Here is a 17280-nt window from a genome sequence, read left to right as displayed (position 1 = left end):
TTTTTTTATTTAACCGAACTCATGATTTTTCCCTTACTTTAAACAAAGTGTCTTTGTTGCCTGCATCTAACCACAGACATGAGTCTGGACCATAGACTGTAAAAATAATAGACTTGGCCACTGTGTTTATCTGCGGACTGCTAGTCTCGCCACCAGACAATCAGAGATCTCCGCCTTCTGATAGTCTGGGGACACTGCTTTCTAAAGTGTGTTTAACACACCGGAGAAAACGGCCAGCAACAAAGCAACACCTCTTGCATTTTTTAAAGGCGCTATATGTAAGAAATCTAAAGCAAATAGTCATAAAATCCTCCTAATATGTCACAGAGACTAAGGAATAATGTTCATATAACATACTGATCTCACTGACAACAACAGTACAGCCAGAATATTAAAAATTAAATTAAAAATAAAAATTTTACGGTCCGCAAATCATGTTTATGTTTTGAATTTGTGTTTTGGCCTGTTGTGCCACCCTCTGCCGTCTACCAGTCACGCAGTCAGCAGAGTCTCAGCATCAGTTACAGTTACGACTGAGCAGCATTAGCAGTGTCCCAGTACATAGCATTAGCAGTCTCCTTCGCTGTATCCCAGCAGCAACGTTAGCAGCAGAGAAGCCGGACTTGTTCAAACGGTCCGCTGGAAAACCGAAGATCAAGGACGCAGCGACGTGGCCCTGCCACGGCAGCTGCCCGTGGGCAAACAAATCAGTCTCCAGCGTGCCGCTGTCCAGCAACCTCGAATCTGTAGGGGAGGGGGGGCGGACACGACTCGCGGCAGTATTTTGAATTTGAGTGCAGTAACCGTTTTGGCCACATTCTTACATACAGTGCCTTTAAAAGGACACGCCCTCCCGGAAATGTGCACTCCCCCTTTTCTCATCCGCAAGGAAACAAACACACAGAGAGCTTGAAAATGGATGCCGAGAGATTTAACTCCATTTTATCAAACGTGTGCTCAGTCCACAAGATTGTGGAAATGAAGGACTTACAGCGACTTTGTTTAAAACTTTTAACGCAGTCCGACTATGTTTACGAGCACAAGAGTTCAGCGAGCCACGGAAGGGCCGCCCTGCGGATTTACTATTGGTTCTGCAATGTAGGGAGTTTTTTTAAACTCTGAAATTATATCCACCCATCTAAACACAAAATCAGGGAGAAAGACATCAGTCTTTAGTTAAGAAAAGCCTCTAAAGACTGACTTGTGAGTCTAGTGGACTGCAGTTTTGAAGCCTTGAGTTTGGCATTTTGGCCGTTGCCATCTTGGATTTCTGAAGCCAGACATGCAAAGTTTTGGATGGAGAGGGTGGAGCTGTGGCGGAGCTATGAGTCTGGACGCAAACCCAGGAGTCTGGTGTCAGAGTCTTGCACTTTGTATGTCGACTATCTGACCTCCCTGTGAATCCAGTGCGATATGTAAATGAAGTGTTTCATTAATGGGGCTCTATGCGTTTGAGTTGTCTGCACACGCTTCTCAACATGGAGGTGGCTGAGCTGGTGGCTATCAGCTAATGGTGCTAACTCCATGAACAGTGCTAACTAAAGGCAACAGTGCTGACAGAGCTAACAGTATTAACCAGGGGTGAACAGAAGGGAGGGTGGGCGCTATGCTTTTGCTACAACACTATATATATATATATCAGCGATAACCGCCTTATGAACTCAGTGAAAGAAATGCTAACAGCTAACTGTGCTAGTGACAAACAAAGTGTGTTTATTTAGCCACATTTTGGGTAAATATGAGTGTTTGGAACATACTGAGCATACAGACAGTAGAGAGGAGGATTATTCTGCTGCAGTGGTTTAAAAAGTTTAGTTTTTCACCGTGAAACTCAACCTTAGAATCGATTCCTACAAAAAGAATAAGCTACAAACCCTTTTCGAGACACTTTTCGAGCCTACACAGGGTGAGGGTTGGATCCTCAGAACACAGGTTTTAGGTGGAATAATTCTTCAAGGTCAGTTTAGCGATTTCTGTATTCACACTGATCCAGTGGCAATGAAAGGCAAAAGCCATCTGAGGCGCAGTACAAAATAAAAAGAAGCTAATTAGTTAATTTTATGTAATTATTATTGTTGTTTTTTAGCTAAGCTGTTTATTTGTGCTGCTTTTTCACTGGCTCTTGTTCTTGTTTGTAATAAATACGATAAATATAAAAGAGAAATACTTTTGTTTTGTCCGGAGGGGGCACCAGGGGAAGCTTGCCTTGGGCACTTAATATGCTAAGTCCGGTCCTGCAGTGACCCATAATTCTCCTCACTCTCCAGTACTTTTTAGGATATTTATGTTTTGTTTCAATCCCCCTGATTAAAGTGGGGTTGCATTTACCTTAGTGACCGCAGTAACTCAGTTTGATTTGCTGCTGCAGAAGACAAACAAGTCTAAATCAGCTTTGTTTAGCAAAAGAAACGAGGGCTGGGAGCGCTGTATTGGCCCGAATGACTCCTGGCTGGCAGGGCCTGCTGGGCAATGCCCCTAACTCACTGTCCACCCACAATAAAACGCTGCGCCAATGGAAATTTCCACATGAGCACCCAACACCCTGCGTCAGCTCAGCACAGGCCTTCTTTGCAGCACCCCATCCTCATGACTTCAGCACCCATGCTTGCCTCGATCTCACTGGATTCCTGTAGTGAATCGGGCTGTCTCAGTGAGACCCAAGTACTATTCACAAACATCGCAGAATGTCACCCAGTGTGTTTAAATGTGTGTGTCTGATAGTTCTGTCAGTCTGAGGGGATTAAAAGAGCGTGTGACGCTGCTGCCAAACTCTCTGCCTGCCTATCTCATAATCCAGGCCTACAGTGCAGGCCACAGATGTTGGGTGCATCATCTCAACAGCTGCACGGCGCTTATGTGCATTGCAGTCAACAGATTTGTGAGCATAGATGTGCACAGTCTCGTCACTTATTAAACCTGGGAGTGGCTCCTCTGTGGGTGAAAATGTGCTCTGTGGTATCAAAGAATGTGTGCAAGTGTTTGCCCACACAGGTTTCAAATTATTTGCGTCGATTGTGTAATTACAGTAAACTAATGACATCATGGTTAATGAATGTAGGTCATTATGGCATGCCAGCAGTATTCTCACTGATAGCTGGTCTCAAAGTTAAAGTGTAGTTCAGCATTTTGGGAAATGCCCTTACTTGCTTTCTTTCCAAGACTGAAATGAGAAGGTCGATAAACTCATGTCTGAAATTAACATCCATCTTCTTAAGCATGTTTGCCTAATTGTTGAACTATTCCTTTAAGACCACAGTTTCCACAGCCTTCCTAAGCCCTACGAAGAGACAGACATACCTCTCGAATTGGCCTTTGCTTCAGCAGACATCTCAAGCAGGCTACAAGCAGGAACCAACTCCCTTCTATCTAACAGCAGGAAAAACACTGACTTCATGACAAATAACATCTGACCAAAGCTATAAAAATGCCATCATGCCACATGATTAATGCACGTGAAGTAATAAAACTGATTAGAGTGCAGCACAAAGAGACTGCAGCTATAATTGAGTATTTATAAATCACACACGATCAAAGGCATTATTCATTAATTTTAAGATTTCGAAATATGCATTTGTGGAAAAACAAAACTGTACCAATGGATCAGAACAACACAGCATTATGTACGTTGTCCAAATTCCATGTTCTTGGCACGTTACACTCTGTTTTTGCAGCCACCTAGTCTCCACTCTTTATTGCTTTATGGTGCCAAATGCTTTTCATTTCGGAAAGGAAGCAAACCTGACCCACACTGGCTGCCATTATTATTTGGTAAGTGCTGAGCTTTCCACTGAAGAAACAGTTCAGTCAGAAGATACTGCTGCATGATCCACAGTCTCCATTGAAAATAGTTTGGGTCACTTAGGACAGCTTGACATTTAGTCATCCTGTTTGCAGTCAAAAATAATGTCATTATTTTTTCGAAATTCATTGTAATTATCCAGTCAGCTTGTAAGCTTATTGGAAGTATTCTTTTCTCTCAGGTAGGCATGTCAGTGTCCAGGGGAGCTGCCAGGTTTAGTCCCAGGATGAGGTACGGAGAGACAGAGTAAACACATCTGTGCTGGTTACTGTAATTTACAAGCCGAGGACAGGGCTGCATTTTAGACCATGCTATTTAGCATATAAACAAGTTTGCTGTTCAGTGTGTTACAAGTAAGTAGTACACTAGTCGGCGATGGGAGGTTTCTGTGAAGTGCTGTAAAGTTTAGTTGATTGAAAACACACAGTAAACACACATTAAACTTGGCTTAATAGAGATAATTTCAAACACAAGTACACACATCAGCTTCACTATAACTCGCAGCATTCACAGACAAACACTTGTCTTTATCTGGACCCATTTTCCCCACATACAACATGTTAACGTTATTAGCACAAGCCTATGGCATTTTACATTGTATAAATTAGCCTAGCAGCTAGTGAACTTTTCCTCTACTCATATGAAACCAGGGACAACAGCAGCATTTAACAGAGGTAACATTAAAAAATTCTGCAAACAACAGTCTTATACGAAAACACGTTTTCCAAACAAATACAACATGCTAACGTTATTAGCACAAGCCTATGGCATTTTACGTTGTATAAATTAGCCTAGCGGTCTGCCTTAGTTATGACGTTGATTCGACGCAGAAGTATAAATTCCGCCTTACACATTTTGTTCAGCAAGATAATCTTCACAAATGAGCACCACTGTGATGATTATTGAAGCCGGAACGCAATCGCCAGAAGTACAAAGCTAACGTTAGGCTATGAACTACAACAGGGTTGCATGATTTAACAGTCCCTAACACAACGATGCTGAAAAGCTGTGGTCGGCATGATGACTTTCTGTAGTCTCATTCAGCCACTTGTTGGCAACCGTCATTTCTAAGATAGTGGGCGTTCCTATAGAGTGTGCCAGTAAACCCAGAACTCCGTTAGCGCTTTTAGCACTTCTGGTTCTCTCTTCTAAAAGTCAATACGTTTTTTGAATGGGATTTTGGTAAAATGCCTCAAATAAGGTCTGTGGTTAACAAAAGTTAAGCGTGTTTCAAGTTTTGTTCTACGACATAAAACACGTCAGTAAATACCCTACTTGTGAATTTTGAAGCTTTTACGTGTCGTAAAAGAGGCGGTTGCTAACAAGTTGCTCAATACGACTATAAACCCTGTCGGGGACATTAAACATCATCACCCCTGAACAGGCGAGAGTGCTGGCAGTCCGCCATTACAGCTTCTTATTTAGCTTAAACAGTCCGATTTCCCCATTATACAATGTTTTTAAAATGAAGCGGCTGAAATCAGTTGAAAGCTTAGTGGCAGTGACGTCAAGAGTCACGCGACCGTGGAGTAGTCATGTAGTCCGTTAAAGCCTAACGTTAGCTTTTTACTTCTGGCGATCGCATTTAAGCTTCAAATGCAGTATGAAAGGTGCTCATATGTGAAGATTATCTCGCTGAACAAAACCTGTAAGTATCATAAACTTGTGTTAGCCACAGAGCTTATTTTCTGACATAATCCAAAACGCAATGCAAAAATCACATTCACTTTCTCTTCCAGGAACCAGCGCGATGCTAAACTTCCGGGTTTTGACGTCAGCCCTGGCACACTCTACTGGCTGTTCTACAAATGAAGATGCACGTGCATGTCCCTTTAGTGAAAGCCTGATTCACTGGCGCAGAATCCTGCACAGAAAGCTACTAATCCATTTTGTCTTGTGGTCGTCTGGTGGGAGGGGCTTAGGACAGAGAAGGGAGAGCTATGTTTTTAAATTCCACTTTTCTGGAATTTCTACCACAGTTTCAATTGAACAAAAAGCTCAGTGTAAACGCAGCCATTCACGGAATCTCTCCAGTGAATTGATAAGCTACACAACAGGCAGAAGCAGATCTGATGAGCGTAATATGATTAACAAGAGAGCGATGACAGCAGCTGCCATCTGCCTGCCTGTCACTCACAGACCAGGAATATCACCAGAAACACATTATCATATAATTGGCTTTACTGGCTGTAGTGTAAACACAGTGGACTGGGCCATCATCTGTTAGCCACCTCTGCTAACAACATCAAGGAATGCTGCAGATATGAAATGTGAAAGGCAGGACAGTGAGGTTTTGATCTCCTGATTGGGCCTCAATTTCATTAAAAAATATTAGCTATAGATTCTGATCTGTGTGAGGGTAAGTAATTTCATGGCCTGTATTCTGTCAGATACACAATCAGTAAGGAAATAAAACCTATTTCAAACCCATAGAAAACTCTGCTATGAACTGTTTTGGCTAACACAATGAGGATGTAGACCTCTTTGTCTGGTGTCCTCTGGTGTCTCTTCCTCTTTCACTGTGTCCTGCAGCTACAAGCTTTTAGCAGCAACTCTTCACTTCATGTGTGATGTCAGCCATCCATCCCCTATCATCATCAGCCCTGTCAGCGGGGTCAGGGGTCGACTACAGACGTAGCACCACTGAAAACAAACCCTGGTGACTTGACACTGTCATGGAAAATGTAAACAACCTTGAGTAACCTTTGTAAGCCTTAAGTGGCTTTAAGATTCAGCTTGTTCAAGTCAGTTCCACCCACCACCGGGGTATATCCACTTCCTTCTCTGGTTACAGTATACCCTACTATCAGCCAAAAAGCCATTGGAATATATAGGAGAGTATATCCACTTTCCCTCCGTTAACCTAACCATCTGCCTAGTAGTACACCCACCTCATCAATTACCATTACGCCACATGTTTCCATGAGAAAGTGTTCACAGTAATGAAAGGTAACTGAACATTTCGAAGTTCAAAAGTTTGTGGAGGCCATTTGGTTAAAAGAATCATGAGGCAAGGAGTCACGATGTTGGTAAATGGCATAATCAGACCTTCCCAGGGAGCCTCATTTTAATAAGACATGCAACTTTTTATCATCTGAGCTGAAAAGGAGTTCTGATATATTTTTAATCTGCTTCTTACTTTCATAAATATGACCATCATGAGTATGAGTCATGCTAACGTTGCACTTGCCATTTCCACTGTAGAGACTTGCGAAGCACTGAAACTGGCAAAAAATGCAGACCAGGTAGAGCAGCACAAGCCTTTCAACCTCTCCCACAGTCCAAAGACATGCAGGTTAATTGGTGACTCTAAATTGTCCGTAGGTGTGAATGTGAGTGTGAATGGTTGTCTGTCTCTATGTGTCAGCCCTGTGATAGTCTGGTGACCTGTCCAGGGTGTACCCCGCCTTTGCCCAATGTCAGCTGGGACAGGCTCCAGCCCCCCCGCGACCCCAAACAGGAGCGGTTACGGAAAATGAATGAATGTGATTAACGTGTGGTTATGATTCAGCACAAAAAACATGTGGTTATTGTTCGTAAAAGATCATGTTTTGATTTAAAATACCTGGTTTTAGAGGCACTATCCACACTAGAAATGCAGTTAAAAAACAACCACTTTTGTTGTTTGTCGGTCTCAAACAGTGGTCTAGAGCCTGGCAAGCATCTTGCCGACGTGTCACGCCACGCACCACCTGATGACAAAGTCAGCTTATATGCAACGTCACTTTGGAAACGTTGATATGATACGCATAAAAGGTACAAATGTAATGCATCCGTGGTTTGCAGAAACGTACAATGCCAGTATTTCTTCTGGCAACAACGCTGCCCCCAGAGCTTTTCACATAAACTTTTCTTTTACCGAAACCATGTCAAATGCTTGTCTCTGAGTGAGACTTAAACTACACAGAGAAATCATCCCCCTGCATTGGGTATGGTGGTAAATTTTTTCGGCTTGCATAATTTACACAAATGTGACCGCCGGAGCGGTTGTATAGTCCGTGTTGATTTGCCCCAGGCAGTCAGTGTACCGTACAGACCTCACCAGAAACGACATGTTCTTTCTGTTATTTCCCTCCGGTCTCTCTTTCTATCCCACTCCTGTCTGTATGTTTATGAAGCAGATTTAAATAGCTCTGGGATACGTGGGAATTTATGACGCTAATGGCCTCTTTACATTGACTTTGTATGTAAACGCAAGTTCACTTCAAGTTTTGTCTGTACACACGGTAAAGTTCAATAATTTAAACATCAAATTATGGTGCTACATGATGGGGACTATTTCTTGACAGCCAACGAGTTTATCCAACGGCTCAGTACGTCAGGGCATGCTATAGTCGGAGATGTCATAGCCAAGCAGTGAGCTTGTTCTCTCTACAGTCACAATGGCACCATGCCTCACTTTAACCCATTTTCCATGCATCCATCCATTTCATCCACTTATCCGGGGCAGGTTCGTGGGGGCAGCTGGCCGAGCAAAGCACCCCAGACATCCCTCTTCCCAGCAACCCTTTCCAGCTCCTCCTGGGGGACTCCGAGGTCAGCATGTTCTGGGTCTGCCCCGGTGCCTCCTGCTAGCGGGACATGCCCAAAACACCTCCAGCGGGAGGCGCCCAGGAGAATCCTGATCAGATGCCCGAACCACCTCAACTGACCCCTTTTGACGCAAAGGAGCAGCGGCTCTACTCTGAGCTCCCTCCGGATCTCCAAACTCTTTACCCTATCTCTAAGGCTGAGCACAGCCACCCATTTTCCGTCAACATGGATTTGGTTCTGTTCGGGTTCCCACGTGTAATTTTGAACCATTAGGAGCATTGGTTCAGAACCCTGAAAAGTTGGTTCCCAGCTAAAACCAAAAAATTTCCTTGATCCAAGATGCCAACCATGACAACATCAGTGGGTGTGTCATATTCCACAGGTTGGAAAGAGAGGATAGAGTCTTGCACCTAATGGTCTTCTATATCCTCTTGTCATTAATAGGTGGTCCCTGCTTGCAGGTGACCAATGCCATTCGCCACCTTCCACTACTGTTATTTCATGTAATGAATTGTGTAATGCTCTCCGTTAATGACTCATCCTTGATAACAATGATTCAGATCAAAACTGGTAGAAATATGAGCACCAGAAATCCACAACAGAACTGGTTCAAGAACCACAGCTAATTTAACTGGAAAAGGGATATGTGACAACAAGACTGGAATGTTGAGAACAATCACTGCACCACCTGTTGTTCAACAAGAACTAGTTCCAGCACATAACCTAAAACCACAAAGTCTCACTTTTGTCAGTTTCTGTACAGATACAACAAACAAGATCAAACACGTCAATTAGTGAGCATTACAGCTTTTGGTATTTGTGTTTTTTGAGTTTAGACAGAGCAAGGCTAGCCATTATCACCTGCTCCCAGTCTTTATGCTAAGCTAATCGTGCCTTGACACTCTAGCATTTCCAAAATGTGGAACTATTCCTTTAGTTTGTTCAAAGCCATAACAAATATCATGTGAACTGCAAACTGCAAGCTCATGTTTACTGGCCTGGCTCGTCCCTAATGAGTCATACAGAAAATCAAAGAGATGACAAAAGATGAAATCTTGGTGAGCCCATTATTCTTTGGACAAATCAATTCCTCACTGCCATCCTGTAACTTCATTTCATGTTTTGATTCTTCACTTCCTGTGTGCAGGCAGGTATGTGGGACGGTAAACTGGATGAATATAAGCTTTCACACTGTGCATGTTCTTTCTTGCAGCCTTGCTTTACAGTTTGGACACAGAGGATGGATGATGGAAGTTCTTGCTTCATGCACCTTAGAAGTTGCACAGAACTGCAAGAAACACAAGAAACTCTGGGACTGTTTCAAAACTGAGACACAAGAGAAGAACCACAGACTGATGAAGCACGAACACTGAAATGTCCTCCTACAAAACGTCGTGTAGAACGAGAGGATCAGATGTGACAGCAACACAGCTTTTCCCTTCTGCAGCCACATTTGCTCTGAATCAAGTGAGTCCCTGGCAGCTCACATCTACACCTTGATCCGCATTAGCCCTGCTGTTAAGAGCGAGTGGCGGCTCTTTCACTTCCCTTCAGCGCAGTGTGTGAGGCTGACTAAGGGCTGGCTGATTACTCACATCAGCAGGCTGTGGTGGCTGAGCGCAGTTTGCTGTGTAACCTTTGGTAAGTGGGAGTTCATTGAACTCTAGTAGCTCTCTGCTTGTGCCTGGAGGAAAGCCAGGAAGTGTGTAAACTCAGCCTGGATCTTGTGATTGCTCACACAGCGGAGCCCAAGCACTGCACAAACACACCGCATCTCGTCTACAGCCTCCTCCTCTTCCATAACAATGATCCTATAATGTCACCATTAGGGTTGTTGTCCGTGGCTTGGGAACACAGGAAGTGGGAAGCATGTACAAGAGGGTGGGAGGGTTTGGCAGGCGATGGAAAGGGAGGGGGCATGGAGGGAGATCTAAGATGGAGCCAAAGGTAATCAGACAGTTGTTATCAAAACACATGACAGACGCTCCTTGTTCAAACTGATCAGTCATGCGAGGCTCCAGGCTTTACCTAAGGCAGTTTGATCTGGGTCTGGGTGTGGTGGAGTTTATAGATGCACTTAATGAACATGGATGATTGCAATCCTTTCATATGAAGGAAATCATAACATGCCAATCTCTTGTCAGTAAATTGAACATTTTTACAGCTGGCCAGAGGCATAAAGGCCAGAGGTGGGAGCAAGTCATTGTTTTGCAAGTCACAAGTTAGTCTCAAGTCTTTGCATTCAAGTCCCAAGTCAAGACAGTAGAGTTCTGAGTCAAGTCCCATGTACACCTCAACAAATGTAATGTCATTTTAACAACAAACTTATTCATAAAATTCACAGAAATCATGAATGCTTTTTAAAATTTGTCTTTGTTGTTGCATCACCATCTGTAATTTTTGACCTGCATGTTTCGCATATTGCAGTTTGTTTTTCAATGACCACTGCGTAGGTTTTGTACACAAACCAAATGAGCCGGTATAACTTTTCCCAGCTGATGCTCAGTAACATGCAGTTTGTCACGTTTTTCTCCTGCAACTTGGATGCTGTCGGATCGGTTTAAACAAAGTGGATCTGGGAAATTTAAAGCCTCATTTCCACCTAGTTGTACAGCACGGTATAGTTCAGTTTGGTACGCTTTTTTCCCATTTCCACTGAAAAGTTGTGGATGGTACCAATGGTACCGTCCCCATGTTTGGTCCCCCCTCTGTTGGGGTACCTAGCACACAGATCTGGTGGAGCTGTGAACACTGCAGTCTGATTGGTCAGTAGAGGACGGTCACTCTGCTCAGGGCTGAGTTGTGTCTGGTTTTGAGGATCATGTAACCACTGTTCATACTGTGGAGAGTTTTATTAGTAAACTGTAACTATAAAATAAAGGATGTTTTGCTGCCTCTCGCAGCAGCTGGAGTCTGAGAAAAAAAATCAATCACTCTCAATTCACTGGGCCGACTGCTGGCAACTTCAAAGGTGGAACGTTAACTTATAATGTTACTCCATGTATGAGTTGACGACGTGAATCAATCAACACACCTTAAATTCCGATATGACAACTTTGACCATTACTTTAGTTGTTATTGTTTCTCTTGGATGACAGACACTTTTAGTAATGAGTCGATCTTCAAATGTTTCGACTGGATTGTGTGAACTGCAAATATTCTAATCTAAGCATTGGAGAGTGTCGTTCCTGTGGGCTCCGGCCGGCTGTACTTGCCTGAAAAGGACTAAATGCACAACCCAGCTATTTCTAAATATCTCATGGAGAGAGACTCTCACTGCAGCCTGTTCTGTTTTGTTCTGACTGTTTGCGGTAGAAACACTAAATGGACCAAGGGTACCATGTCTGAAGTGTTACTTCTGGTTCCAAAGACACCATACTGAAAGCGTTTGGTAGAAACAGGGCTTATAAGTGTTGACTTGTTGGTAATGAATAGTGTTAATGTTAGCTGATTCAGGTAATGAAGGGGAATTACTTGATTCATGTCACAATTTAAATAACATACTGTTTAATCTTTGCACCTGGGGGAAGGTATAAAATATTTGCAAGTCAAATAGCTTGAGTCATCTGCAACTGCAACTCTTTTTTTTTTTGACTTCGTCAAGTCGAGTCTAAAGTCATCACATTTATGACTATAGTCTGACTCAAGTCCAAGTACTTTTTGAATAGTCTATCAGCATCTGGCAATTTTTGTAACTCTCCGAAACAGACAATGTGACAATTATATTCATCTCATGCAGGTGTGTGGAGGTGTTGAAGTACTCATGGTTTGAACATTTCTCTCACACTTTTTTTTTTCATTCCTCACCCAGCTACTTCCATGACTAGTCAAGTGAACAGCCAAGTGTAACAGTGTTAAAGCTTTCAAGACGTGAGTGTCTCAAAACGTGTGCCACTATCCATGGTGTCGCAACCACAAAGACACGCCAAAATCAGTAGTTCTTGGAGAGAAATCAGGGATGCAATGCAGGAGAATCAGACGTTTTTTCCACTAAAGCATGCTGAGCTGTTAAATATCTTACACACCAAGTCAGCTTTAAGAGGAGAAACCAACTAAACTGAGAATTCCAATATGTTTTTTCCATGGCCTTGAAAAGTTCAGTCAGTATTTGTGAACATGAGTGACTCTCTGTCAAAGTGTTTCTTGCAAAGAGTGTGTTTCGGGGGCCTTTCCATATGGCAGAGAATGTTTAGGTGTTGGGATGGATGATGGCTGCATTGCAGAGGATACTACTTTCACTGACAGTGGCAGTTCCAGGGGTAACAACATCTCAATCATGACCAAGCAGGTCAGGGCTCACCACCCAGGTTGGGTACTGCAAAGCCGCAGTCACTTTAACTGGCAAACTGACAGTGAGACTGAGGAGGTCTGGTCACACCCAACAATGAATAACCAAAGAAAATGGCGACCAGTCATGTGAGCAGAGCAAAGTAAATATCGTGTGAGCTAATAGAGGTTCTAGACAAAGTGAGCTGAGCAGCTTGTTGTCAAGCAAATACACGTAGAATCCCATTGAATTAATCTTGTTACTCATTGACTTTGGAGCCTGACACTGAACACTGCTCTCAGAGTTTATCAGGGCAGATTAACCTAGATTCACGGAGGCCTGCGCAAATGTTGCACCCAGGGCAAAATAACACGGTCATTTTATCTAGTCCACCACAGATCGGGGTGCTCTCTGCTCCACATCCATTTTCTTTACAAGTGAGACCTTATCAAGCAACAATGCTGTGAATCACAGGAACAGAGACATTGCATCAGACCCAAAGCTTGTCCCTGTTGCATTAAAACAGGTTTGGCCCAGAAACCTGCTGCTTTGATAGTGTTGGACTGTTGCCTTGTGGAGAGCTGGTAATGGAAATGTTAATCTGCTCTATTGTGTTCACGACACCTTTTCTTGCTATGTGTGTATCTGAATATGTTATACTGACTTTATACGCAGCTGCAGACTTTATTGTTGTTCTTGTTCTCTTGTTTTTTATTCTTCTTTATTCATGTTGTGTATTTGTTATTTTTATATTTGTACATTTCTGATCATGTTTAAACTGTTTTTTTTTCACATATTTTTTTACAAGTTCATTTCTTTCATCTTCTATTTCAAGCTTTTTCTTTTTTTTTTTTATTGTTTTAAAATACACTGCGAGGTTCATATATTGTTGTTGTTGTTAGTAGGACCCTGGGTAATATTTTTTATGGATCACTACTGACCCACCTCCCACCCTCAGTGCCATGTGTGTACCAAGCGGCAACCTCTGGGGCTCAAAAATGAAGCCAATATGGAAGTACCAAAAACTGCAGTTCCTCTAATGGCCACTTGAGGCTGGCTCCAAGAGCGAATCAATCCCCATAGACCTCAATGTTAAAATGCCTGACTTTACAGCAGAAATAAACATGTTTACAGCCTGGTCCAAAAACAGTTTCGGTCTCTGAGGCTAATTTCCCCTTTCATGACAACTGTACGGAGAGTGATTTTTTTTATATAACTCACCCATTTCAATGTTATTAAAGCTTAAAATCATGCATGATTAAGGGCGTGGCAGCTTTGAGTGACGGATGGGGGCTGTCCTTTGACAAGTTGTTACCAAGGGGACAACATTTGTGGGTAATGTAACCATGGCCTTTCAGCATGTTTTCAGTTCATGCAAGTTAGCTGTAATATTATGATCGCTTAAAAAGTATTGTTCAACATTTGGTTGCACTAAAGACCATCTAAGGAATCACATGTTCAGTTTTTCTGGTGAGTACATTTTGTTGTAATGATTTTAAGCCTGTTTTTCGCTAGCATTAGCATTAGCATTAATATTATCACAGATAGCTGTAAATGCACCTTGTTAACTACGCTAGCAGCTTGTGTTAGGGTTATCTCCACTCTTTTGTCCAAATATAGTCACTTCTGGTTCCAAAAAACCAAGATGGCGACGGCCAAAATGCCAAACTTGAGGCTTCAAATCGGGAGTCCACAAACCAATCGGCAATGTCACAGTGGTTATGCCCATTATTTTATACAGTCTATGGTGTGTACACTGTCATGTCCAAGTACTCATCAAGTAGAGTGCACAGAAAGATCCGCAAACCAACCAGTGGTGGTAAATGGTGAATGGATTTTCACTAATATAGTGCTTGTCTAGTCTTCCAACCACTCAAAGAGCTTTTACACTATGAGTCACATTCACCCATTCACAAACTGGTGGCTGAGGCTACAATACAAGATGCCACCTGCTACTCAGTGTTTTAGACATTCACACGCCAGTGGCACAGCCATCAGGAGCAGTTTGGGGTTCGGTGTCTTGCCCAAGGATACCTCTACATGCTAACTGGAGGACCTGGGGATCGAATCCCTGATCCTCCAATTATAGACAACTTGCTCTGGAATAAAATCTGCTCACAGGTTTATTACGTGTCAGTTTGTTTGAGGCATTTTAATTAAACACTTTTATTTAGGAACAGCGACCCTGTGAGCACAACACAGGGCCTCAAGATGAAGTAATAACCCAGGACCTTTGGGTTATGTTGTACTTTCAGTGCAATTAATCAAATAGCCAAACCAAGTGACCTGCAGTGAACCACATTGGGCCGCTGGGAATCTGAAGTTCCTCTTATGTCTCTGAGCATGTGATTCTGACTGTGGTGTGCCCACGCATTGCCCAGTTTATGAGGATTCTTCTACGGGGCCACCAGCACTCTCCAAAGTATCTAAACTATTGCAAAGTCACAGTATCAGCTGTGTCAGAATCTCTTTCACTTGCTAACGATAATAATGATAATAATAATACAGCTCATTTGTATAGCACTTTAAAAGGTCCCCAGGGGCACTTTACATGGTAGGAATGTTGTAGGGTGTTTATTTTAAACATGGCATATGCAGTGGCACACTGACCTGGCCCACATATGGCTACTAGATGGCACCGCTGTCACACAGTCAGCGCTCTCATAAGGCATCTATGCCATGAATGGGCCAAGAATGTAGCCTGTATACAACGAGGAACGCGTCCAAAACATCACTAATACATATAGCTTATATACAGTGTATATGCACTGTAAACTGTCTGCCTCTGAATATTGTTTTCATATTTATTCTACATTTAGAATATATATTTGTTTATTTAAATCTTTATTTGCCTATTTACTCTATTTGTTTATTTAAAAAGGACTTGAAAATTTTTTTAATTTTATTATTCAATGGCTTTCAAAGACTTTAATGCACTGCCTCATCTCTGTTCTCCATTACCTTGATATGGAAAGATGAAGCTCTGCCTCACTGTTGACACCTGAGACCACCCATTATGGCACATTACTATGATTATGTTTAGTGAGCTCTGGATTTACTCACTCATTTTCCAGCAGGGTCATGCACACCACCTCTTTGACCCCCGGGTTGTTGGCCTTGTCGCAGGAGCAGCCCTGCAGGCTCCAGGTGGCCAGACGCACCACGGGCTTCCCGTCCCGCAGGCCGGGCGGGGGCTCCACGTTGGGCCGCACAGAGATGATCTGGGTCGGTCCTCCGGGCGGGAGGTCCAGGTCGTCGCTCCTGAGACTGAATGAAGTCGGGCTGGGGTGGGACTTGGTGGTGCAGGTCAGCCCTCCGTTAGTGTTAGTGGAGGGCGCCCTGGAGCGCTCCACGAACACCTGGAAGCGGATTTTGTCCAGCAGGGAGCTGTTGATGTGGTGGACCCTCACCAGGTCCTCGATGCTTTTGAACGGGCCGTGTTCCGCCCGGTAGGCAACGATGTTCTTGGCTATTTTCTCCGTGATGCCTCGGATGCTCATGAGCTGCGCCGGGGTGGCGGTGTTAATGTTCATCCCGGTGCACGACTGGTGATCCAGGTCTTTGCGCAGGGAGGACGGGGAGTGCTGGGACGAACTGGTCCTGCTGGAGACGCATATTTCCAGTTTGATCACCTCCAGTTTGGTGGCCCCGATCCCGCTCACCAGAGCCAGGTCCTCCACCTTTTTAAAGCCTCCGATACAGTCCCGGTACTCCACAATGTTCTGCGCAACAGTGCGGTTGACTCCCGGGAGAGTCATGAGTTCTTCCTCGGTGGCTGTGTTGATGTTCAGCCGCTCCTGGTTCACCAGGATGTGGCCAAAGTTACAAGCGGCGCTGAATTTGCGCTTGCCGCAGCTGAAGTCTGTGGGATCCCTGGGGATGGAGCGGTGGCAGCCCAGACTCCCACCCATGGCTCCTGCGGGTCACAGGGGCTAGGATCAGTGCAGCGGACGGGAGCAGACAGAGGAGCACGGCGGAGAGAGATCAGGCTGAAACACAACCACCACGGGGACCAGAGAAATGACAGTCACAGACATGTACACAGACATCCCTCCTCTCACCACACACTGCCTCATTAAAGACAATAATAACAATCATACGCACCATCCAGCAGCTGTCCTCAGTCCTGGCTACATGCTGCATGTGTCCCACACACCGGTCCAGTGTCTGTCTGCAGCCTGTGTGTGTGTCCTCAGCGGCAGATAAGAGCCAGGTGTACAGGCTGCTCCCTAAACTTTGTCCTCCAACAGTCCGCTGTGTCACTGGCCACAGGTCGGCCTCCACACACACGCTTCTGACAGAGACACGCCAGCTCTCACATCTATACAAACCATCGCTACCAATGTGCGTCAAGTAACACAGGTTCAGACAGGCAATAACCGGAACACAGAGTCTCCAAAATAAAAGTAGGCTCAGTAAGCAAATGGAGCACGCAAGCCAAAAGGAAATGAAATAAATAAACGGACCTATACGTGCACACTTATGACAAATGTAATCAGATGTAACATTACATAGACAAAATACATAAATAAATAGGTCTATATATTATTAAATGTGCACTTAAATTCAAATATAAATCAATCACTTTGAAGATGCCGAAAATATGGGAAATTAATTAAGAACAGCATGCATTTATTTTTTATATCTATTGACTGTTATTTATTTCCACAATAACCTCTCT

General features: G+C 43.6%; 1 protein-coding gene across 1 annotated transcript in view; it reads right to left on the bottom strand.

Moving 5' to 3' along the window:
* The window catches only part of eepd1 (endonuclease/exonuclease/phosphatase family domain containing 1), a 47807-nt gene extending 30847 nt beyond the window's left edge, over nucleotides 1-16960 (bottom strand). Inside the window, exons 1-2 of the mRNA XM_033637234.2 lie at nucleotides 16704-16960; nucleotides 15663-16588 (exon numbers count right to left, since the gene is read on the bottom strand). Of these exons, the coding sequence (XP_033493125.1) occupies nucleotides 15663-16510 (848 nt within the window). The 5' untranslated portion in view covers nucleotides 16511-16588; nucleotides 16704-16960. The remainder of the gene's footprint in view (nucleotides 1-15662; nucleotides 16589-16703) is intronic.
* Nucleotides 16961-17280: the final 320 nt, after the last annotated feature.

The sequence above is a fragment of the Epinephelus lanceolatus genome, chromosome 16 (assembly GCF_041903045.1).
Source record: "Epinephelus lanceolatus isolate andai-2023 chromosome 16, ASM4190304v1, whole genome shotgun sequence".
NCBI classification, from domain to species: domain Eukaryota; kingdom Metazoa; phylum Chordata; class Actinopteri; order Perciformes; family Serranidae; genus Epinephelus; species Epinephelus lanceolatus.
The sequence above is the reverse complement of the archived record's forward strand: the minus strand, read 5'-3'. Positions and strand labels throughout refer to the sequence as shown.